This window comes from Mytilus galloprovincialis, chromosome 9, assembly GCF_965363235.1.
Source record: "Mytilus galloprovincialis chromosome 9, xbMytGall1.hap1.1, whole genome shotgun sequence".
Taxonomy (NCBI): domain Eukaryota; kingdom Metazoa; phylum Mollusca; class Bivalvia; order Mytilida; family Mytilidae; genus Mytilus; species Mytilus galloprovincialis.
Window position 1 is genome coordinate 55,805,826 of NC_134846.1, and position 25,921 is coordinate 55,831,746.

Consider the following 25,921-nt stretch of genomic DNA (forward strand, 5'->3'; position numbering starts at 1 on the left):
TAGTATCTTAGAAACAAACTTAACCATAAAAATGAGATCAGGGTTTGATGATACCTGCAAGACATATATGCACCTTACAATCATTCAGTTCACCAAATATAGTACCACAGGCACTTGTCTCTGAAAAGAAATTTTGTAAAGACCTTTTCTGAGACGAGTGTCTGCCTCTGGGTTACATACACCAAATAAAGTTGACCATTTGACATCTGTTTATTAGAACAAAAAGACCAAAACACAATAACTTGAACCACTGAACCATGAAAAAAGTCCTGATCAAATGACATCTGCCAGTTTGACATGTACACCTTACAATCCTTCAAAACACCAATTATGGACCTATTGCTTGTAGTATCTGAGATAATGACTACCAAAAATCTTGTATACTGATCCATGGAATGAGGTAGAGGGGTCAGATGAAATCTCTTGACAGACAGGTAGACCTTGAAAGGTATGCACACACATAACATACTTACTGTGGACTCAATATTTTTTGTTGGATACCAATATTAGTGAATTTCGTGGGTACAGGTGAACCACCAAATTAAATGTTCAACAAATTACAAATTTTCTAAAGGCTTGTATGCAGACTAAGACAAAACCACAAAATTAATAAATATCAATGCTTTCCTTAATCCACGAAAATTGGTTACAATGAATCCACAGTATCCTATTACTCATGTAAAGAGAGAAATTAACATTACAAAAAAAATCTTATCCTTTTTTCAAGTAGTAGCTTAACCATAAAAATGAGGTCAAGGACAATTAATATATGAGAGACAGAAACTTCATAACATACAGCATCTATATACATATTATAGTCCAATATAAAAAATAATGTAAAGTACATTGTTAGAATCAGCATATAAAAGAACCCTAATAATTCAATTTTTGATGCAATATTCAATTATCAAACCATTTCTGTTCAAAGGGAAATAACTGGAAATATTTAATTATCAAACCATTTCTGTTCAAAGGGAAATAACTGGAAATATTTAATTATGAAACCATTTCTGTTCAAAGGGAAATAACTGGAAATATTTAATTATCAAACCATTTCTGTTCAAAGGGAAATAACTGGAAATATTTAATTATCAAACCATTTCTGTTTAAAGGGAAATAACAATTCAAACGAGAAAACTAACAACCAGTTAGATTGATTCTCTAAACAAAAGTGCAAATGGATCGTATAACTAAGTTTTACATAGTGTCTTAATCTCAGAGTTAAATTCAAATAAATTTAAATATGAACAAATTCAAATAAATTTAAATATGAACAGAGTAAAGTGTCTTCCAAATTTTCTTGCGCAACAGAGCTTCATTGTACAATAAATTAAATCAGTAGTTTTTTGCAAAGTTATCTCCCTTCTACTATTGATTAGATACCGGTAATTGACAACCTTTTCTACTGCAACAATATTTTCTTTAAACAATCAATGACAACAAATGAGTTAAGCAAACAATTAAATAGTTTAAAAATAATTTTAAAAACAGCAAATGCTATGGCTTGAAAAACATTTCCAAAATATAAGAAATGTCTAAAGGGGAGGCTACCCTATCAATTAATTTCAACTCTTTTGTTTCAGGTCTGATTATACTTTACATGGTTTTGGACATTTGGAAGTAACAAGAATATAACATATATAAATTATGAGACTTTTACTGTTTTATTTTTCATCAATCTATACATATCAATAGCTTTCTGTCTTTCAGCGTCCATAACTTGCTGTTTAGCCATGGAAAGATTTTTCCTTTTTGTAGTTTGTCCTATTTCTCTTTTACTTGAGCGTAAGCTACTATTTGGACTAGAAGCAGAATTTGCCAAAATGATTTCTTTTAGAAGCAGTGATCTTTTTCCAGGCTGAAAGAATAATAAAATAAAATGTCAATTCGTCATGAGAATTAAATTTCAATAATTAATTGTCAGCTGTTTTTATATTGGAACATAAACTAAGAAAATCAATACATGCAGTTTATGTAGAAAACATATGAAAATATTTTCAAAGTAAAAAAACAATCAGTTCTATTGTATTTTAAACATTTAGTTGATTTTAACCAAACCTACAGATAAACTGGAGGGAAAACAGATCACTCTCACTTCATGCCTCATTTGGAGACACATGTGAAATTATGCAGATGTCTAATATAAAATATGAATCCAGCAGAAAATCCTTCTTTGTAAATTTATTATCTGATAAATAACAGAACAAAAGAATGTAAAATAGCTGTTAAATGAAAAGGGCATTACATGAGGGTCTGTAGGGGTTCTACATTTCTTTATTTTTAATTTTTAAAACCATTTTTTTATGACCTTTATATATTTTGCTTATTATTCTCTATTCTTTACAATATTGAACACAATTATTCTCTTTTCTTCACTTTATTGTCAATTTGTCTCTCTGCATTTTTTTTCTGCCCTTCATTTTGCACTTTTTGCTTATTATTCTTTAAACTGTAAACACCATCCAGACCCTAATGCTTTGAGTTTGTTTCAAGACATTTGTGTATTGGGATGTATAGTTGATAGTTTTGTATAATATGTAAGACTGAGGCTGATAAGTAATGTGGTCAATTTGATTGACAGTTTAGGAGGTGGGGCATTGTTATTAAAGTTCCAATCTTTCCAAAAACAAATATTTTAGCAATTTTTCCTATTGTTAAGGGGCATGACTTTAGAATGGTAAAAGTGATGCCACCAACATGCAAACTTGATCTGTTTTTTTCATGGTAATAAGCATTGTTGATAAGTTTTATTACATTTGGTTGAGGCAATCTAAAGTTGGAGAATAAAAAAAAAAATTCAGCAATTTTTACATTTGAAAAGAGCATAACTCTAGAATGGTAAAAGTGACGCTACCAAAATTCAAACATGATGTGTGTTTTGTGGTAAAAAGTATAGTCGAAAAGTTTCATAATATTTGGTAGAGGCAAACTAAAGTAAGTGAAGGGTACCCAATTTTGGGATGTACATACAAAAGGACACAAGTAAAAATTAATGCCCCCTCCGCTATGACGGGGGCATAAAAATCATTACATGTACATAAATTTTTTGGCAAGGAAAAGAGACTTGAATATTTATCTTAACATACATATTCCATTGCTATTGGTCCATATTGATTAATACACAGTTTATATATTTAATCCCCATCAAAATTTGTGTTGTAAATCAATAAAATCTGTTCAGAGGAAGATATACATCACCTGCTTTGCAACAAAATCAAAATACTTTAAAATTTTCACAATGTTTTTATAAGTGAGAAAATTGTGATGGGATAGATTTCACCCCAAAAAAATTATTTGTATGTAAATTGGATTACCTCCCTTTTAACATGTTGGATGAATTATTTTTTTCAAGAAGAGTCAATTTCTAATGGGAAATATACAAGTTATGTACCATTCATCCATGAAACATGGAAGTTTACAAACATATTCAATCCACATTACCTTAGAAAACTGTTCATCTCTTACTGCCTTTCTTGGTTTAGATGTCAATATTGGGGGTGCAGAAACTACTTCACCAAATTGTATGTCATCTACAAAATAGAAAGTTTGTAATGAATATAAAGATATCTGGTTTAAAACAATAGTTAACTTCTATATGTAAAATTAACTTTACTCAGCTAGCCTTACACAATGTTTTGACTCAAGGCCAACAAGTCTTTGTTCTTAAACCTAAATGCAGCAAATACAAATCATCAAGTCTTTCGTTTGCCCTGGCTGTGAAGCAAACCCATATCCTCCCACACTTGAGGCGTTCAAGCTTTATGAAAAGAACACAGATAAAAGATATTTGAAATATAGATAAATAAAACTATATTTAAGTAACAGTACTTTGGTAAAAAAAAAATTGATAGAAGCATCAAAAGTAACATGGTGAATGAAAATACAGGCTTGATAGGTTCTGGTAGGTGTATATATAATTAATGTAGAGAAAACAAGTGAAACTGCTAGCTACTGCTCACTGATGATACCCCCGTTGCAAGTGGATAACTTTAAGAGTGTAAAAATATGCAAGTGTTTGGTAAACAGGAAAATGTTGAGTGATGAATCTGAAAATGCATCACACGGTACAGCTGACTTATATAAACCCTGAAACCAAATTTCAGAAATCCTTGTATTGTAATTCCTGAGAAAACTGTGACAAAAATTTTAAACTTGGCTATCATGTGAAAAATCATACAAGTGTTCGGTAAACAGGAAGTTGTTGAGTGAAGAATCTGAAGACACATCACACGGTATAGCAGACTTATATAAACCTTGAAACCAAATTTCAGAAATCCTTGTATTGTAGTTCCTGAGAAAAATGTGATGAAAAATATTCATGAGAATGACGGACAGACAGAGGTAAAACAGTATACACCGCCTTTTTGAAAGCGGGGGTATAATGATCAAAATGTGTGTACACTTTTATTATATATACAGTAATGACAACCATGTTAGTATCCAGAATAATGATATAAAGCTGTACTTTCTATGAGTGATTGTACCCAAGTTGAGCTTAAATTAGCCCATTCATTTCACAGAATAACTTTAATCAAAGAGCAGATTGCTCTGAGGGATACGATTGCCATTGTTTTCATTGACACATGTATACATGTAGCTGGATATTATTTTCAAAACTAATTCAACTGCACATGTAAAATATACGTAATCTAAATAGTTACAATATAGCCAATCCCGGATAAAAGTATGTGAACAATATACTTAGGCCTATTGTGTTTTAGTTTTGTACTATCAATTCTAAGTTTACTTTCCTCAGCGGTCACTGAGACACAGACTCTCACAGAGTGAGAGAAGGTATTTCACTTCGTATCTTACATGTATCACTATTTTCCTACGCTAATTCTAAGAGGAACCCCATTTCTAGCTCTTTAAATATTTAATTTCCTTTGGGTCAGTGATCATGACTTCTTTCCTTACATATTCATCGGTTTAAATTTCAATCGTTTTTAATATAATACGACGTTTATCGACAGAACAAGTTTATTTTTCTGAAGGTGTTGTTTTGATTAGAATTCACGGAAGTTACTTCCGGAAGGGAGACAACACTAAACCATAATATGGAAGACTCCATTTTGCTTGAAGGGGTGTTGTAGTTACTTTTTCGATTTGGAATACATTTATTTTAATTTAAATGATGCATATGATTTAAAATTATGCAACAACAATAACCCTCAATAGGAGACATACATAGAAAGGATCCCATGAGTTATAAATTAATCAATTGAGTGGGGAATCCAGAGCAACCATTCAATCTAATACCCCTTGAAGTCAAGAAAACTATACGCATGCGCATAATTACCTAAACAAACCCTGAAGCAAGAAGGTACATTAATTAAACGACCTAGATGGTTCTCTATTTTTTTATTGAAGTGAATTATCAAATATCAGTTTCATAACAGTGACATATAAGAAAAACCCCACTTCAGTTCTTATATTACAGAAATAGATTTATCGGAATTCAGAGAACTTTCGCATTTTTATCCCGACTGGGGAATTCCCTCTGACGTGTTTCTAAATTTATAAAAACACTAAATATAAACACTGGTTAATTCTGATTATCCGTGTTGTTAAAAACACGCACATAAGTCAAGGGAAATATGAAACATGAAGATTATGAAAAGAACATTATGGGAAAGTTGTTTAAGTTCAATCCATTTGTTTGTTTTTACTTGTTAAACCAAGACAATGATAAGAATCCGAGATATTCCTTAATGTTTAGAATAAAACAATTGACGTGAGGGCATGACACCCTGAGCCAATCCCATAAGTCTACAGATTGCTTGAAAGCAATCGTATCCCAAAAATATATGATAACATATGCTGAGTGTTGATGAAAAAAGGCAACATGATGCCATAAAAATCTCTTTGACACATTCATTATTTCAATATTCAAATCTTAAACTCCAATTGTTTAGACAAATTACAATATGAAACCAAGCCTTATATGATCTTATACAAAACCTTTTAAAAATTCTGTTTCTTTGTTATCGATATCTCTTTCATGTTTCTTATGTTTCATTTTCTCTTTCTTGTGTTTTAGTTTCCTGAAATCATATGTAAATAAGTTAATAAATAACCATCATTTAAACAGCTTAATAACATCAGCATAAAATGGATTCATTATTACATATCACTTTCCATAAGATTGATATCTCTATAGCAATTTAACTAGTTTTTCAAATTTCAGAACTGTCTGAGGTTTCCACAATATCTTGAGCATGTACCTCAAGTGGAAACATATCACATTGGATGTAGTGGTTGTAATCCCATCTTAATAAGACATTTTCTGGAGATAGAGTTACATGTGTGTTTAAAAACTGATGTATTTGGAGAACTATAAATATGCATGACTGTAAACAGTCGGTTTACTAAAGTTGGTTTTATCTGAGAGAAAAAACCAACAGAAATCTTGAGTTTGAGAAGATGTACCATTGTAAACGCTTATATTTTTTCTGAGTTTGTAAGTAGTTTAATCATATTTATTTAAAGTGGATTGGGAAACAAGTTATTACAACTTATATTAATCTCTTTCCACTTTGCAGGTGCTAGTGCTGCCTTGTAGCGGCATTAGCAGGCTTTTTTTCGAAATCTACAAGGGCGCCTTTTACTTGCAAGAGATATGGCTCTCTCTTAACACGGATCAGCCGTTTATCATCCCCTTCCGACCGACTATCATCATTTCCTAAAGACCATACTCGCAGATGGTGTTAAAGGAGAGCCGAAAATTCAATTTGTACTTATGGATAGTATTGCTGATGATTGTGATATATATGACTGCTAACCATCTCTGTTCTAGCATTTATTTTTTATATTCAACAGTCCTTTTCAAAAGTTGAAACAATTGTTCAATAAAGACTTTCAGGGCCTTTTATAGCAGACTATACGATATGGGTTTTTTCATTGTTGAATGCTGAACGGTTGCTTATAATTGCTTACAACCTAAGTAGATGGTCGTCTCATAGAGAGTCAAACCTCATCTCCTTATTATTATATCAAACAATCATCATTTGAACAGATAATATTTACTCTTTTCTACTTTTGCTCATTGACTTTTTCTTCTTCGTTAAATCTCCTTCATCTATGTCTTCAATGTTCAGCTGCAAAAAATATTAATCTATTAATATTATACAATGTTCAAAAGGGGCTTTTAAATGCACCTCTTCAACCAAAAGATTGAATTTTAGAGAATGATATTATTCTTCTTGGTTAAAAATCTTAATCAATAGTAGAATATTTTAAAAGATCTATAAATTTTTTGACTAGAACTGCAAGTGAATCAGTTCTGTATAAATCAGGTCAATCCTAGTCTCAATTTAAGTATCATGTCTATTATTGTATCAATTTGGCAATCAACAAGGTCATGATTTTTTTCCCCAACAAATAGTATTTTTCAATAGTATAAACAGAATTCTAATTATGCTTAACAATCTATCCAATTTAAGAATTTTGATAAATAATTATTAATATAAAATAAATACATATCTTGTTATCATATATCAATTTCAATGTCTATTTACATATACATACAGTTATACTGAAACAAATATAAAAGTAAAAGTACAGCTGAAATGAAACAACCAAAAGACTGATCAAATCATATTTATGTATGTTTAATTGAGACTTTTTGTTAAAATATATGTACATGTATTCATAACATAAACTAACCCCATAGTGATCCGATAATTTAGACTGTAGTAAAACTTTTTGTGTGGTATTATCAACACGATTCAGAAAATCTCTTTCCTTTTCTTTTTTCTTCTGAATAAAAACTGGAGGTGGATCAAGAGGTCTTGTCTGTCCTGGGACCAGCTTTTGAAAGGTATCTACAATAAAAAAAAAAGAAGATTATTTGCAAATTATATAAGCAGTTGTGAATGAATTAGATGATTTGTGTCTAACAGCACATCTTCTGAAACTAACTCAACGTAGAACACCTAATAGGAATGTGTAATAATCGTTTCTACATCAGGATTAAGAACTTTGAACTTACTTCAGCGACTGCAAGCATTTTTTTACTAAATCATTTACAAAGTGTGCAAAAAATACCGTATCTACTTTTTCTGAACTGGTCTTAATTGTATGTTTTACTATGTACAATAGTTTTATCTATTGATGAAGATTCAAAATGGGTAGAGTTGAGTATGAAAATCTAGTTCAACCTTGCTATATTATTTGTGTGCCTGTTCCAACTCAAAATTTTAAGTGATTGTCTTGTTGAATAAGATTATACATGAATCTTAAATGTTTTGTTTGTTTACTCTCTAATTTGATGTTCATTAGAGATCATTGATAGTTTCTGTAAAACTTAAACTCATCTTAATAATATAACTGAGTAATTTATAGCCTGCTGACATTTTTTTCTATTGTTGAAGACAACACTGATCGCCAAATGTCTTTTGATTTTTTCTATTGTTGAAGACAACACTGATCGCCAAATGTCTTTTGATTTTTCTATTGTTGAAGACAACACTGATCGCCAAATGTCTTTAGATTTTTCTATTGTTGAAGACAACACTGATCGCCAAATGTCTTTTGCTTTTTCTATTGTTGAAGACAACACTGATCGCCAAATGTCTTTTGATTTTTCTATTGTTGAAGATAACACTGATCGCCAAATGTCTTTTGATTTTTCTATTGTTGAAGACAACACTGATCGCCAAATGTCTTTTGATTTTTCTATTGTTGAAGACAACACTGATCGCCAAATGTCTTTAGATTTTTCTATTGTTGAAGACAACACTGATCGCCAAATGTCTTTTGATTTTTCTATTGTTGAAGACAACACTGATCGCCAAATGTCTTTTGATTTTTCTATTGTTGAAGACAACACTGATCGCCAAATGTCTTTTGATTTTTCTATTGTTGAAGACAACACTGATCGCCAAATGTCTTTTGATTTTTCTATTGTTGAAGACAACACTGATCGCCAAATGTCTTTTGATTTTTCTATTGTTGAAGACAACACTGATCGCCAAATGTCTTTTGATTTTTTCTATTGTTGAAGACAACACTGATCGCCAAATGTCTTTTGATTTTTCTATTGATGAAGACAACACTGATCGCCAAATGTCTTTTGATTTTTCTATTGTTGAAGACAACACTGATCGCCAAATGTCTTTTGATTTTTCTATTGTTGAAGATAACACTGATCGCCAAATGTCTTTTGATTTTTCTATTGTTGAAGACAACACTGATCGCCAAATGTCTTTTGATTTTTCTATTGTTGAAGACAACACTGATCGCCAAATGTCTTTTGATTTTTCTATTGTTGAAGACAACAATGATCGCCAAATGTCTTTTGATTTTTTCTATTGTTGAAGACAACACTGATCGCCAAATGTCTTTTGATTTTTCTATTGATGAAGACAACACTGATCGCCAAATGTCTTTTGATTTTTCATTGTTGATGAGTTGCTGTATACTTTTTGTAGATTTTTGTAGATACACATGTACATTGTGTAGCCTTCCAGGCAGATACCAAGTTGAAATAAACCAAAGAAATGGAACTCTTTATTAGAGAAGAGTAAAAAGGCCAAATATGTATATTTGAATTGTTTGCATCCCTTTTTATTGATTCAAATTTTAAGTTTAGTGAAGGTGCATAATTTAAGATTTTATGTGCCTTATATACCTGTTTTTTCTTAAAGTATAGAATGAATTATTTGTAAACTTTTCGATTATTAGACAAATCAACATAAAACAGTAGCTTGTTGTATATACGAATACACATAACTTGATCTTTATTGTGTACAAGCATAAATTCTGCTGAAAAAAAAACCACAGAAATAAAACAGATTGGTCTGTTTAAATCAACAATTTGCATCTACATTGTATGAGCAATTTTAATCAAAAGAGAAATTGAAGAACACCTTTTTCTGTTTTGATGTGTTTCAGTTCACTATTCGGTCTTGAAATGTACAAAGCAAACATATTTGGTACATCATCTTGATTCACATTCTATTATTTTTATATTTTAAGGCTTTCAAGAGCTAAACTGAGATTGTCATCCCTACAATGGCTTCCATTCTAATAATGATAAAAATTACAGTTCTGGCATAATAAGGAGATAATTTTGACGAAAAAAAAGTTCTGACTGCTTCTTCTTTTATTTATTCTGGACAAGCATGGGAACCAGTTTCAATAATATCTCAATACTGGGAGCCTAGCTTATCAAAGCAACGTTTCAATCAATTAGTGTTTTTTTTTCAGTAGTTGGTCTTTTGTTCCTCATCTGCCTGGAAGAAAACTTACATTTCCATTTTTCAACCAGGTGCTCCACAGGGCACAGCTTTATACGACCGCAGAGGTCAAATCCTGAACAGTTGGGGCAAGTATTGACCCAACATTCAAGATTGATACAGCTCTGAATTTGGATTGTGATCAAATTTTTGACATAATATGGGTGTGAGACATAAAACAAATGTCAAGATCTTACAAATCTATTGCGAAATATGGTGTAATTAAAGATTCCTTTTTCAAACTTTTCAAAAATTTGGAAAAAAAAAATTGAAAACTACTACCACCCCTCTTTCTTTGGCAATTAGTCCAAAACTTGACATTTTATTATACATAATTTACAAGTAGTGTAAGGGAGGTAAATCGGAACATACCTAACATTGTATGTTAAATATTCTGAGTTACCTCCCTTACACTGCTTTTAAATTGTCTTAATTGTCCATTGACCAGAAAAACATAATTTTCCCCTTTTTTCGCCCCTAATTCCAAAACATTTTGAGCCATAACACCCCAAAGTCAATACTAACCATCCCTTCATAGTATGGAAACTTTTGGCACAATTTCAGAGAGATTCATACACTTAAGCACAAGTTATTGTTTGAAAACTACAAAAATGCTTATTTTGGGCCCCCTTTTTGGTCCCTAATTCCTAAACTATTGGGACCATAACCCCCAAAATAAATCTAAACCTTCTACCTGTGGTATAAAACATTGTGGTACAATTTCAAAGCAATTGAAATACTTACGGGGTATACACCAGATAATAGCCTGAAAGTAGAAAAATGCTTGTTTTCTGCCCCTTTTGGGTCCCTAATTCCAAAACGGTTGGAACCATCATCCCCAACCTTCCTTTAGTGGTATTGAACCATCATGTAAATTTCATAGAGATCGATTCATTAAATTAATGTTATTGTCTGGACACCAAATGTGTCTTTGGACGATGCCGACATCATACCATTATACGAACGCATATAAAAATACATTAACTGGAGAATATGTGATGTATTTGACCACAATAATTAATGATGTAGATTTATTTTTTAGCAATTCATTAATGGTTATAATCAAAGACAATAAAACAATACCTTTTGCTTTGTTTTTCTTGAATTTTTGCTTTTTTCCTTGTTTAAACTTTTCTTTATTGTCCATGAAATATTGCACTTTTCGGGGAATTTCTTGTGTGTCATCATTTTTTGGAGCCTCATCTTGACGAGTTTTTTGATGGCTGAAATGCAAATAAAAAATTAACATGCATCTAAGACATACAGTCAGTGGACAAAAGTGAGTTCCCACTAACTAAAACTTTTGTCCACTGACTGTACATGTACATTCTAAAACATAACTGTAGTTGTTATCAGGACTCTCTACATTCTAAAACATTGTACAATGTATTAAGGCTTAAATGTCAATAGTTAATAAATTTCAATAAATTTGTAAAGTAAAAAGTAATAAAATGCCTTGTAGAGCTATTGCCCAATACTGTGCAATGGAAGATTTCGTACTCACGGGGGGATGTCACTTCCCATATGATGGTTTATACATATGTGCTGCTGGAATGGGTCCCTATTTTGATACGTCTTATATATCAATAGGGTGCATTTTACCAACGAAATATATCAATAGGTAGTAACTGACCAATTGTGATATAATCAATGAGTTATAATTTTTCAGTTTGTTGTGCAACGATCTTCATTGAATTTCCCAAACTCTTTGTCACTAAAATTGTCATCATAAATATATGAATGGGTTATGATTTCGCTGTGAAATAGATGTATAGGTTGGGATTTCACAATTATTCAATGTATGAATGGGGGGTGTTTTGGAAATCCCAGCTGCACAACTGTACCCAAAATCCCATGTTGTGGTGTGGTACCATGCAAAAATGCTTGTTTTTTGGCCCTTAACAATTACCCCCAAAATTCAATCCCAGCCTTCCCTTTGTGGTATGGTATCTTCCATTACAATTTCAGAGAGATCTGTACACATAAACAAAAGTTATTAGCTGGAAACTAAAAACATGCTTGTTTTGGCCCCTTGGAGGCCCCTTATTCCTGAATATTTATGGCAATTACCCCCAAACTCAATCCCAGCCTTCCCTTTGTGATATGGAACCTTGTGGTACAATTTCAGAAAGATCCATACACTTATGGTACATACAAGTTATTGTCTGGAATCTACAAAAATGCCTATGTGGGCCCCTTTTTGGGCCCTTATTACTTAACAGTTGGAGTCATAACCTCCAAAATCAATCCAAACCTTCCTCTTGAGGTTTCAAACCTTGTGATAGATTTCTATCTACCTATACTAAAGTTATTTTCCGGAATTCAACTGTTTTCATATGACGCAGATGATGACGATGACAAAGTGATACCAATATACAACCACAAAATTTGTGTCTGCCTCTGACATGTCGGATTGAATTGTCACTTATTTCATATTTCTAAGGGAAATTTTTGGAAATTCTTTGCACTTACAAACACATAAAAGGTAAGCAATTGAAGAACAATACGGTACCTCAATGACTGAATGACACTGTAAAATTGTAATTTTAGCAAATATTTGTGACTTTTCAACGTTGGTTAATAAATAATATTACATTATAAGTGTGTTATAACTCAAACAAGAGTGCACATGCTGAATTGTCTAGCCTTCTTTACTACTGGTAAATCATACATGTGAACCTCCCGACGGGAGTACAATAATCCCGTTTTCAGGGGTCTCCTCCCGTCCTCCAGTTTAGGAGAAAAAACTCCCGTGTATGAAATATTTTATGAATGAAAATTTTCAGCTGCCATATTTGATAATTGCTTACTACCGTACAGGTGTAATTGACACCTGTGTTAAATTTTACCTGTAAATCAAAGAAGAAGTATAATTATATGGCTTCACTTGACAGCTTGGGTGTCAAACATACTGGTAATCAACGATGTTTACCTCTGGCTAACTGCCGTTGTGTTATAAAAACTTTGTGTATTTGGTTACCTTTGATTTTTCCTGTTTTAAGTTATTTTGGTTTTAAAAATGTAAATTGTAAAAAGACTAAATGAATAATATTTTAATCAAATAATCATAAAAGAATGCTTATTAAATGAATTTAAATGTTTTGGGACAAATGAAAAATAATAAATTTATAAGTTATTTTAGCAATCTAGACTTCTTTTCAAGGATTAAATTGAAGTTTATGTAGTAAGTCTGTCTGTCAAGTTGGTGACTGGGATACACAATATGAACATTTTACTTTCTTAGACTGAATAATATTCCTCAATTCTAACAAAACCTGGAGATTGAGAATTGTTTAAGTCAGTATATAAGACTTTAGATAGCTAAACATTTCTACAAATATGACTTTCATAATGCTTCAAAACCATGCAATACTATTAATAGTGTTCGTTATTTTTCTTATTAATTTATCATGTTACAAATATACATGTATAGCATATTTCTTTCTTATTTGTCTATACATGCAGTTACCAATGAGAAGGAGTTGGAGATATAAATACAAATCTATACAGATAAGATAAATAAATATAATGACAGCGTACACTCAATTATCAAAACCAAAACAAAAAAAGAAACAGATTCTTCTTAATATTTTATTTTCATTCAAATAGAAAGGCAATAAGGGTACTACATATATAAGCATATAACAATTTGATGGAAATTTGAAGAAAAAACACACTTTCTACATCATACGGTTACATTTACGACACAATTTATGTCGTTAAAAATCTCCTGATCTGAGTCCTAATCTCCTATCCAAAATTTCCAAATCCCCTGATCTGAGTTTCATAGTCCATCACATGTATGGTAAATCATTGTTATTATGTTTATAGTCCTATTAAATATAAAGCTTTACAACAACTACATTATATCAAATAAACTTAACATGATCCAAGAAAAGGAAGTCAAGGTAATATAAATCAAACAAGAAATACATGTACACCTTACAATAATTCAAAACACTAATTATAGTTGACCAATTGCTTATAGTTTCTAAGAAACAGACTTAACCAAGAAAACTAAACATTGACCAATGAACCATGAAAATGAGGTCAAGGTCAGATGAACTATGCAGACATGTACAGCTTTCAATACTTCTTACAACAAATATAGTTGCTCTATTTCTTGTAGTTAAAAAAAAAAACCAGACAAAAACACAAAAACTTTTAAGTTAAAACACTGAGCAATGAACCATGAAAATGAGATCAAGGTCTAATTATACCTGTGAGACTGACATGTACACCATAAAATATTACCATGCACCAAATATAATTGACCTATTGCAAATATATAGTATTAGAAAAAAAAAGATCAAAGCTCAAAAACTTAAAACTTTGATTTCTGAGCCATAAAAATTAGGTCAAGGTCAGATGACACCTACCAACTAGACATGTACACCTTACAATCATTCCATCCACCAAATATAGTAGACTTATTGCATACAGTATAAGAAAAACAGACCAAAACACAAAAACTTAACTGTAACGACTGAACCATGAAAATGGTGTCAAGGTCAGAAGACACCTGCCAGTTAAACATGTACACCTTACAGTCCTTCCATACACCAGATATACTAGACCTATAACTTATATTATCTAAAATATGGACTTGACCATCAAACTTAACTTTGTTCACAGTTTCATGAAAGGAGGTAGAGGTCAAGCGAAAACTGTCTGATGTATGCATATACCAAATATAGTTATCCTATTACTCATAAGAGAAAACAAATCCATACCTGTCAACTCACCCGTTTTTTGCGGGTGACACCCGTTATTTTCACCTCTCACCCGGGAGTTTTTCTTTACCCGGCGGGTCCCGGGAATTTCTAACATTACCCGTTTCACCCGGATTTCTGACCGGAATTGTTTCCGGTATTTAGAAGTAATACGACCTTCGGTTTTATCGGTCTTTTTCAATGTAACCAAAAGTCAAAATGTAGGACTGTTGTTTACCTGAGCTACGTAACGATATGAAGAGACAACAAAGCTACAAGATGAGTTCAGTGACTATCAGTTGACCCCATTAGATGAACTTCCACTTTGCACTTCCCCTGAAACTGACATTGGTACATTTTGGGGAGAAATGTCCAAGTTGCATGACATTTTTATTAACAAGCCAAAATTTTTTGTTTTGTCAAAACTTGCTAAAACATTACTGGTTTTGCCAAACAGCAATGCAGACAGTGAGAGGGCATTTTCTTTAGTAAAGAAAATAGCTACAGAGTTTAGGGCTGATCTTAATAAGGATACACTGTGTGCTCTTCTTTCTTGTGAAATGAATACACATTTGCATTGCTATGAACTGAAACAAAGTGCAGTTCTTTTAAAGAATGCCAAGTCTACTACTATGGAATATAACAATAGTCTGAAATAAACTTGTATACATGTTCTAACTGTTTCATATACATATTGACTATATAAATTATATGTAAACATATTTTTGTTCTTCAATTGAGCCTGCAAAATGTCGTACGCGTTATGACCTGAGATTTTTTTTCTCAATGCAGGTCATGACCTGACTTTTCATTTTCAGAGGTTGACAGGTATGCAAATCTCAACTTTTTTTTCAAGTAGTCACGTGCACTGAACCATGAAAATAAGGTCAAGGACAAGTGACATATGGACTTTAATAAGGTAGCTAACGCCGCGCCATCAGATCACTATGAAGGCTGATGAACATTTATCCAGTGCTTTTCAAATTACTATGATTAAAATATTTTTTATCAAAAATTCATGTGTATGCCCGGGCTTATTGAGCTAAACCTAGCTACGCACCTGAATATTTATTACCTTTCCTCTCTATTATACTTGTTTGTTTTTTAATGACACTGGCCAACTAAGTGTATATAATTAACCACAGAATCTGTCCCATTTGAACTATTGATGTCATACAACAATCACTTTTTTATTGTGGCGTCAGATATTTTGTATTGTTGTCAAAATTTTACGGGAACATTTTTGATGATCAGTAGTGGCGGACAAATTGCGATAAGGTGTATAGGAATGTCTACCTTTAATGTTTAATAGGATACTGTAAGATAGTTCATTGTTAGTCGACCTTCCCATTGAATTAATATTTATAAAACAGGTGCATGTATAATATACCTATCATATGATATGTGATATGTATTGCATAAACTATCATGATTATGGACAAAAATATTGGTCATCAGCTTTCAGTTTATGGCTTTATGGTGGATATTGATAGGAAATAAAATAAAAAGTAACTAACATTTGCTTTCTTTCACCATTGTAAAATGGGTCTACAAATTTAATCTTCCTGTGCTTTTTACTTTTCTGTGGTTTAGTCATAGGACCATTTTGATGATTAGTTTTACCCATGCTTGTTTGTTGTTTTTTGTTATCTCCCCTGTAAGTTTCCTCTTGCACATAAATTGATGACGTTTTCAACAGTTCCGGTAACATTGAAACAAATTTTGAAGTTGATTGAAGTGTCATTCGTATGTATTTCATAATATCTGTGATCATAACCACGTTTCAAATTAATAATTGAATACTAACATTAAGCAAACCTAAATAGTTGAAATGAAAGGAAATCATATGTAATTTAGATTTATTACCTTACTTTACTTTACTTTACTTTACTTTAGTCTGTACTGTTCCGCCTATATCAGACGACCCACTTTTCAGTGTGAATATCATATATATATATTGTCAGTTAATCCAATGCACTAATATTGATTGTTTATACACATTAACCACCACCTCTATTTACACACGAGAATAAATACATCCCATGAATATATACATGACCGAAACTGGAGCGCAAGTCATTGGACTCAAAATGTTCGTTGCCCCATTACCAAAAAAAAAAATAACACAAAAGATCTTTTTGCTTGATTTCAGCTTCACCAAAGATTTGTTTACGGGTTATTCTCAGTTATTCAGCAATTTTTTTTCAGATTTTTTTGGGGGATAACAGAATTGTTATCTTATGGTCCATTTATGGTATTAAATTTAGACTTAAACAACAGGGGCTTGATATATGAACAAGCCAAGCCCTGTGCTTAAACCTTTATAATTATGATTTTGATAATAAAAAGATAGTTCAATGTTAAGAAATCATATTAATTGTACCTTTATAACAGCACCCTATGTGTTTTGGATGTTACAATGTATATGAATTTAAAAATACACCTTAAAACAATTTGTCTGCCAATACTGGACATCTCAAAGGTTCCCGTAAAATGATGACTTCATCATGTTCATAGTACAAAATATCAGACGCCACATTTGGCTACTACAATAGAAAAGTGGTTGTTGTATGAAATCAATAGTTCAAGGAGCACAGATTCTCTGGTAAACCAGCGCAAAATAGCGATGACGTGTATTATATACATGTATCATATTATAGGTAGACAGTAAAAAAGGTAGCCTTTGGTCGATATTTGAATATTTAATTTTCACAAGATGTATATGTGACAAAAATTTGTTTTAATATGTTTATTAAGATTTCAAATATATGAATAAAGTATTAGTTAGATATAAAACATGTAAAATATTTTGATTTAAATCAGTTTATCACTAAAATAATTACAGATTATATTAATGCAGTATAAAATAATTATTTTGATGTCAATGGTACCAGCATGATGAGAGAAATATATATAATATAAATGGTATAGAGATGCTGAAATAATCTCTGTTGACAAGAATATTAGATGACGCAAAATGAACAATATTACTGTGCAAAAACGGTATAATAAATTATATATTTGAATGAAATTATATTGCGATGATTTTGTAGACTCTTTTTTAACTTACTGAATATATTTTGTAGAAGACTTTAGATTTACTTGTGATAAGAATATACTTATCAAAGAATTAGACCAAGATGATCTGAAATTAACTCTGCACTCTTTGACTGTGGATTTTATTAACCTAAATTATGTTTTGGCTTTATCATACAATACATATATAAATTTTATTTAGAATGTTAAAGTATCTGAACGAACATCTGTATTTGGTCTCATTTACCAGAGCTCAGTTCCCAGAGCCGTAACATTGATGAGGCAGACAAGGCCATGAAATCAAATATCCACGAATGTGCAAGTTTAATTCCCTAATCTACAAAAACTGGTAACCACGAAAATAAATGAATTCACAGTGTTTTATTATAGAGACAGATTGCTGTACAGGGAAGGATTGACGTTAGGCAGATAATAAACTGATCTTATTTACTTTTATTAAACAAAATTTACAGTAATTACACTGTTTTATACCTTTATACCTTAATCTTCTGATCCTTTAATAAGTCATGATTCTAGTGACTAGAATTATCCTAATGAAATTTGTTATTGCAAAACTGGTAAATCTGACAGGTTATTCCGCTGATCCCCTAGTCTGATTAAAAAAATATTTAAAATTGTTTATAAACATGTGTTGTATAACACAGTTTCTTTAATAGTTTTAGCTGGAAGCAAGTCATGCAAGTCATCTCGCCCAACTGCCAAATCGTTCTAGACCAAATCACCCTCTTTTCCACCAACTTGCTCCACTTTTTATACAACAGCAAAAATTTAAAAAATTGTTCGTCATATATATATTGCTATCACGTTGTTGTTGTCATATGTCAGCATTGTCCGAAGACGGATGGTTTTGCGATAATAACTTTATTTGATTTGTTAATAGAAATCAATAAAATTTTGACACAAGGATTATATAAACCACTAAAGGAAGGTTGTGATTAATTTTGGGGTAAATGGTCCCAACTGATTAGGAATTAGGGGCCAAAAAAGGGTCCAAAATAAGCATTTTTTGATGTTTCCAGACAATAACTTGTGTTAAAGTGTACGAATCTCTCTGAATTTATACCACAAGTTTCCATACTACAAAGGGATGGTCAGTATTGACTTTGGGGGTTTATGGCTAAAGTCATTTCAAAATAAAGGGCAAAAAAGGGGAAAAACAAGGTTGTTTTTTTCTGGTTAAAGGACAATTGAGACAATTTAAAGCAGTGTGAGGGAAGTAATTCAAATCAATATGATAAACAATGTTTGATTACCTCCCTTACACTGCTTGTAAATTATGTATTAAGAAATGGTGATTGTCTTGAGGTGATTAGCTGTCAACTAATTTTATCAATTTTTTTTTCAATCCAATTTTTCATTTCATTTTGCGGTCGTATATTGGTATGACATTGGCGTCGTCATCGTCCGAAGACAAATTGGTTTTCCCACTTTAACTTTAGTCTCAACAGTTTAGGAATTAGGGGCAAAATAAGCATTTTTCTTGGTTTTCGCACAATAACATTAGTATAAGTTAATAGAAATCTATGAAATTTAAACACAAGGTTTATGACCACAAAAGGAAGGTTGGGATTGATTTTGGGAGTTTTGGTCCCAACAGTTTAGGAATTACGGGCAAAAAAAGGGCCCAAATAAGCATTTTTCTTGGTTTTCATACAATAACTTTAATATAAGTAAATAGAAATCTATGAAATTTAAACACAAGGTTTATCAACACAAAAGGAAGGTTGGGATTGATTTTGGGAGTTTTGGTCTCAACAGTTTAGAAATTAGGGGCCAAAAGGGTCCAAAATTAACTTTGTTTGATTTCATCAAAAATTGAATAATTGGGGTTCTTTGATATGCTGAATCAAACCGTTTATGTAGATTCTTAATTTTTGGTCCCGTTTTCAAATTGGTCAACATTAAGGTCCAAAGGGTCCAAAATTAAACTTAGTTTGATTTTAACAAAAATTGAATTCTTGGGGTTCTTTGATATGCTGAATCTAATCATGTACTTAGATTTTTTATTATAGGCCAAGTTTTCAAGTTGGTCCAAATCTGGTTCCAAAATTTAACTTTTTGTTTGAATTTCAACAAAAATTGAATTCTTGGGGTTCTTTGATATGCTGAATCTAAATATGTACTTAGATTTTTGATTATGGGCCCAGTTTTCGAGTTGGTCCAAATCGGGGTCCAAAATTAACCTTTGTTTGATTTCAACAAAAATTTAATTCTTGGGGTTCTTTGATATGCTGAATCTAAACATGTACTTAGATTTTTGATTATGGGCCCAGTTTTCAAGTTGGTCCAAATTGGGGTCCAAAATTAACTTTGTTTGATTTCAAAAAATTGAATATATAGGGTTCTTTATATTCTGAATCTAACCATGTATTTAGATTTTTATACGACCGCAAAATTTGAAAAATTTTTCGTCGTATATTGCTATCACGTTGGCGTCGTCGTCGTCGTCGTCGTCGTCGTCGTCATCGTCGTCGTCGTCCGGCGTCCGAATACTTTTAGTTTTCGCACTCTAACTTTAGTAAAAGTGAATGGAAATCTATGAAATTTTAACACAAGGTTTATGACCACAAAAGGAAGGTTGGTATTGATTTTGGGAGTTTTGGTCCCAACATTTTAGGAATTAGGGGCCAAAAAGGGCCCAAATAAGCATTTTCTTGGTTTTCGCACTATAACTTTAGTTTAAGTTAATAGAAATCTATGAAATTTTGACACAAGGTTTATGACCAAAAAAGAACGGTTGGGATTGATTTTGGTAGTTTAGGTTTCAACAGTTTAGGAATTAGGGGCCAAAAAAGGGCCCAAATAAGCATTATTCTTGGTTTTCGCACAATAACTTTAGTTTAAGTAAATAGAAATCAATGAAATTTAAACACAATGTTAATGACTACAAAAGGAAGGTTGGTATTGATTTTGGGAGTTTAGGTCCCAACAGTTTAGGAATTAGGGGCCAAAAAGGGACCCAAATAAGCATTTTTCTTGGTTTTCGCACCATAACGTTAGTATAAGTAAATAGAAATCTATGAAATTTAAACACAAGGTTTATGACCATAAAAGGAAGGTTGGTATTGATTTTGGGAGTTTTGGTCCCAACAGAATAAGGGGCCCAAAGGGTCCAAAATTAAACTTTGTTTGATTTCATCAAAATTGAATAATTGGGGTTCTTTGATATGCCGAATCTAACTGTCATGACTGTGTATGTAGATTTTTAACTTTTGGTCCCGTTTTCAAATTGGTCTACATTAAGGTCCAAAGGGTCCAAAATTAAACTTAGTTTGATTTTGACAAAAAATGAATCAGTTAGGTTCTTTGATATGCTGAATCTAAAAATGTACTTAGATTCTTGATTATTGGCCCAGTTTTCAAGTTGGTCCAAATCGGGGTTCAAAATTAAACTTTGTTTGATTTCATCAAAAATTGAATAAATGGGGTTCTTTGATATACCAAATCTAACTGTGTATGTAGATTCTTCATTTTTGGTCCTGTTTTCAAATTGGTCTACACTAAAGTCCAAAGGGTCCAAAATTAAACTTAGTCTGATTTCAACAAAAATTGAAATCTTGGGGTTCTTTGATATGCTGAATCCAAAAATGTACTTAGATTTTTTATTATGGGCCCAGTTTTCAAGTTGGTCCAAATCAGGATCTAATATTATTATATTAAGTATTGTGCAATAGCAAGTCTTTTCAATTGCACAGTATTGCGCAATGGCAAGAAATATCTAATTGCACAATATTGTGAAATAGCAAATTTTTTTTTAATTAGAGTTATCTTTCTTTGTCCAGAATAGTAAGCAAGAAATATCTAATTGCAAAATATTGTGCAATAGCAAGATTTTTTTTTAATTGGAGTTATCTTTCTTTGTCCAGAATCAACTTAAATCTTTGTTATATACAATATACAATGTATATTCACTTTTTACTACCAACTGATAAATTATAATAAATAACATTCAGTGATAACAAGCAGTTTTTTTTACCTCTTAATATTTTATGATGTATTTAAATGAGTAGTTATTGTTGCAAACTCCATTAGAAATTTTAATTGAGATTAGTTTTGGAATAAGGGAAAGGGGGATGTGATTAAAAAAATTGGGTTCAATTTTTCTCATTTGAAATTTCATAAATAAAAAAGAAAATTTCTTCAAACATTTTTATGCCCCACCTACGATAGTAGAGGGGCATTATGTTTTCTGGTCTGTGCGTCCGTCCGTCTGTCCGTTCGTTCGTCCGTCCGTCTGTCCCGCTTCAGGTTAAAGTTTTTGGTCAAGGTAGTTTTTGATGAAGTTTAAGTCCAATCGACTTCAAACTTAGTACACATGTCCCCTATGATATGATCTTTCTAATTTTAATGCCAAATTAGAGTTTTTACCCCAATTTCACGGTCCACTGAACATGGAAAATGATAGTGCGAGTGGGGCATTCGTGTACTGAGGACACATTCTTGTTTTGAGAGGATTAATATTCAACAGCATAGTGAATTGCTCTAAGAGAAAACAAAAAATTTAAGTTCATTAGAACACATTCATTCTGTGTCAGAAACCTATGCTGTGTCAACTATTTAATCACAATCCAAATTTAGAGCTGAATCCAGCTTGAATGTTGTGTCCATACTTGCCCCAACCGTTCAGGGTTCAACCTCTGCGGTCGTATAAAGCTACGCCCTGCGGAGCATCTGGTTGATATTTGGGCCCAGTTATCAAATTGGTCCACATTGAGGTCTAAAGGGTCCAAAATTGAACTTTATTTGATTTCATCAAAAATTGAATTCTTGGGGTTCTTTGATATGCTGAATCTAACCATGTATTTAGATTTTGGATATTGGACCATAATAGGTAAATAAATGTCCAATTTAAAATTTTTAAGTTTTTAAATTTAAGTTCTTAGACCACATTCATTCTGTGTCAGAAACCTATGTTGTGTCAACTATTTAATCACAATCTAAATTCAGAGCTGTGTTATGCTTGAATGTTGTGTCTATACTTGCCCCAACTTTCAGGATTGACCTCTGCGGTCGTATAAAGCTGCACCCTGCAGAGCATCTGGTTAACATTTGATTGCAAACTCCATTAGAAATTCGAATTGAAAAACTGACCATATCTTGAGTGAAAGATTTTTTTTTTGGAATAAGGGAAAGGGGAGAGGTGAAAATATTATAGGGGGGGGGGGGGACAATTATTGTCATTTCAGATTTCAGAAATTAAAAAAAAAAAAAAAAAATTTGGAAGGGGGGGGGGGGGGTATTATTCAATAGCATAGTGTATTACAACTACATTTATTCTGTGTCAAGTGTGAATATCATGTGTCCATTTTACCCCAACTGTTCAGGGTTGGACCTCTGCAGTTGTAAATTTAATTACAATCCAAATTCAGACCTGTTTCAAGCACGAATAATTGTGTTCATTTTTCCCCAACTGTTCAGGGTCGGACTTCTGCAGCTTACCCAGCTGCGATTGTGAAGTAATTTAATCATAAAACTGGCAAGTTCGTAAATCAGACTGTGGCAAGTTTGTAGTTAATGGGGCTATTTGGCATAGGGGCGAGTTGTCATGAATCCTGGTTAGCTCACCTGGTCTAAAGGTCATGTGACTTTTGGCATACTTTATTGTGGTCCGTCCTACATCTGACTGTTGTGTATATTTTCAAATATCCTCTGAAAATATTAAATAATGTTATGTAAGTCCTTTCAATGGTGACAGAGCATACTGCTTCATAAGTTTGTTAAATTTCTAAATCTTTCTAGTAAGGACTTGTCCATCTTTGTTTTCTATTATTTTACAACTGATGCGTAACTTCTTCTCTTTTCGTTCCTGCTGGTTTAATTTTCTTTTCAAACTTATTTCATGATGAATTTTGTTTTTCATTAATTAGGACATATTTTATTGATTTTTTCCCCCTTCAAATCATTCAATCTAATATCAATCCATGTCGGCTCTTATTTTAATATATAGGACATGATTTCAATACTACATTTTTATATAAGCAAATACAATTCAAGATAAATCAAAATCTTACAGGTGAGAAATAATGGCATCTTGAAGTCTCAAATCTTTATATAATTGACCATGGGTATATAATTTTTACAAGAAACAGTTACATGTACAAAGACCGATCTGATGTATTTTTGGCTGCCATTTTGTTATTAGATAAAGTTAGTATAACTTTTTATAATCAATGACAAGAAAAGACTATTGCTTAGGTTTTTTTTTTAATTAATGTTATTTTGTAAAGGATACATGCCTAGTAATAAAGGGATAATCAATCAGAGAACAAAGGAAAGGTTTTAAAATACTTTCTTCTAGTATACAATTATGGTTTAGTACTTTGAAAGGAAATAATTCTTAGAAAATCTCATTAAATTTTCAGATATTCAAATACTATTTATAAAAAGATTTATTTGCATAATGTTTTCAAACTCATACATATGTATCTCTTGGCCATGTTGACTATATTTCATTATTTTATTTTAGATACCTGTATTGGGATAAAGAAAACATTACATGTGCACCTGTTTTGGTATGACACCCACAATGAGAAGAAGGTTGATTGAAAAATGAGTATGTACAGTTTGTCAAAAAACATCCATTTAGTCTTAACACAGATTTTAAGAAAAAGACTTTTATGTTGTGATATAAACCATATAGTCTATAATATAAGGAATGGATGTAAGTTATGTAAAACAGTGAGACATTGCAGTTCTCAACCCAATACTCAACCTAAAAGTTCTAACCAGAAAATAAGTGATGATGATAAAGATATAGAACCAAGTTTAAAAACTGTATTAGGAGATAATGTAAACAGTGATAAAACCTGCAGCACTGATGTTATACCAGGGAAGGGGAGACCACCAGAACCTCCGGTGGATTGCTGTATGAGTGGATGTGCCAATTGTGTGTGGATACAGTATGCAGAAGAATTGAAACAATACTATTCTGATGGATCGAAAAGAGCGTTAAAAGAAATCGACACAATAGAAAATGAATCATTAAAAGCCTTCATAAAGCTGGAATTAGGTTTGCTTTAATAACTACCTCAGAATTACAAATAGTTTTTTTCCAATTTATTTTGCTGGAGCTATCTCGTTATTCTTTACTCATTAAGTTGTACAGTTAGTTGTTCTATATTATATAATTAACTTTGTCTCAATGTTTTTTTACACATTCTACAAGACTGCACAATGTACAACTATTACAATTTTAACTTATTTTTAGCTTGAGTTATCTCCCATTGCATATTGAATTTTCATTATATTAAAGTACATGTACTATGTCAAATTTATTTTTTGAATGCACTTTTAAGAAGAATTTAATTACAAATTTATTTTTAAAAAAAACTTTTAAAGTAAACTTGACATTTTTACTGTTTAATTGGTCTATTAAAAATTTAAATATTATTTTGAAGATTTTTTTTATAAAATTACCATTTAAAAAAGGCTTATTCAGTTTCACTTTTGCACTAACTGCTTGAGATATATATGAAGTAAAAAAAAAAATCATACCTCTTAATTTTTTGATGTGAGATTAGACATTTTTGCTTTGCTGCTTGATTTTTTGCGTGAGTAAAATCTTGATATAAAAAAAGGTGTTGTACATCCTTAGTTTTTTTAAACTTTTAAATTGATTTTTAATTTACATGACTTAGGTGATGATCCCCTGACCTGATTGGCCAGCATAAGTAAATCATGGTCAGTTTTCATGAACTTGTTCTTTGTCATATGGTTTGTTTGAACAACAAAAAATTGTGCTAAATACATGTATAGTGCAAGATGCACAAAACATGAATTCCAGTTTTGAAAGGTGCTTACTAAGTACAACCACATGTATTTACTAAAAAAATAATTGTCAAGTACATTTACACGTCACCTTTTGTATAAAAACCTTCAGTATTACATGTATACAAATACCTCTTTAGTACAGTG

General features: G+C 31.6%; 1 protein-coding gene across 1 annotated transcript; it reads right to left on the bottom strand.

The window, feature by feature from the left end:
* Positions 1 to 1,641: 1,641 nt before the first annotated feature.
* Positions 1,642 to 16,626, bottom strand: LOC143045355 (coiled-coil domain-containing protein 137-like). Its single transcript, XM_076217810.1, has 7 exons — positions 16,468 to 16,626; positions 11,322 to 11,461; positions 7,666 to 7,823; positions 7,027 to 7,097; positions 5,962 to 6,044; positions 3,442 to 3,530; positions 1,642 to 1,858 (listed from the first exon to the last, which is right to left on the bottom strand). Exons 1-7 carry the CDS (start codon positions 16,575 to 16,577, stop codon positions 1,646 to 1,648), a joined length of 864 nt encoding a protein of 287 aa, XP_076073925.1. The 5' UTR covers positions 16,578 to 16,626; the 3' UTR covers positions 1,642 to 1,645.
* Positions 16,627 to 25,921: the final 9,295 nt, after the last annotated feature.

What these genes read in the sequence shown, in the direction of transcription:
- LOC143045355 (XM_076217810.1), bottom strand. Translation starts at nt 16,577, where the DNA reads ATGGGTAAAACTAATCATCAAAATGGTCCTATGACTAAACCACAGAAA. An exon ending in AATGGTGAAAGAAAGCAAAT is followed by an intron (nt 11,462 to 16,467) that starts GTTAGTTACTTT and finishes TTTGCATTTCAG; the next exon opens with CCATCAAAAAACTCGTCAAG. An exon ending in AGAAACAGAATTTTTAAAAG is followed by an intron (nt 3,531 to 5,961) that starts GTTTTGTATAAG and finishes TCTATTTTGTAG; the next exon opens with ATGACATACAATTTGGTGAA.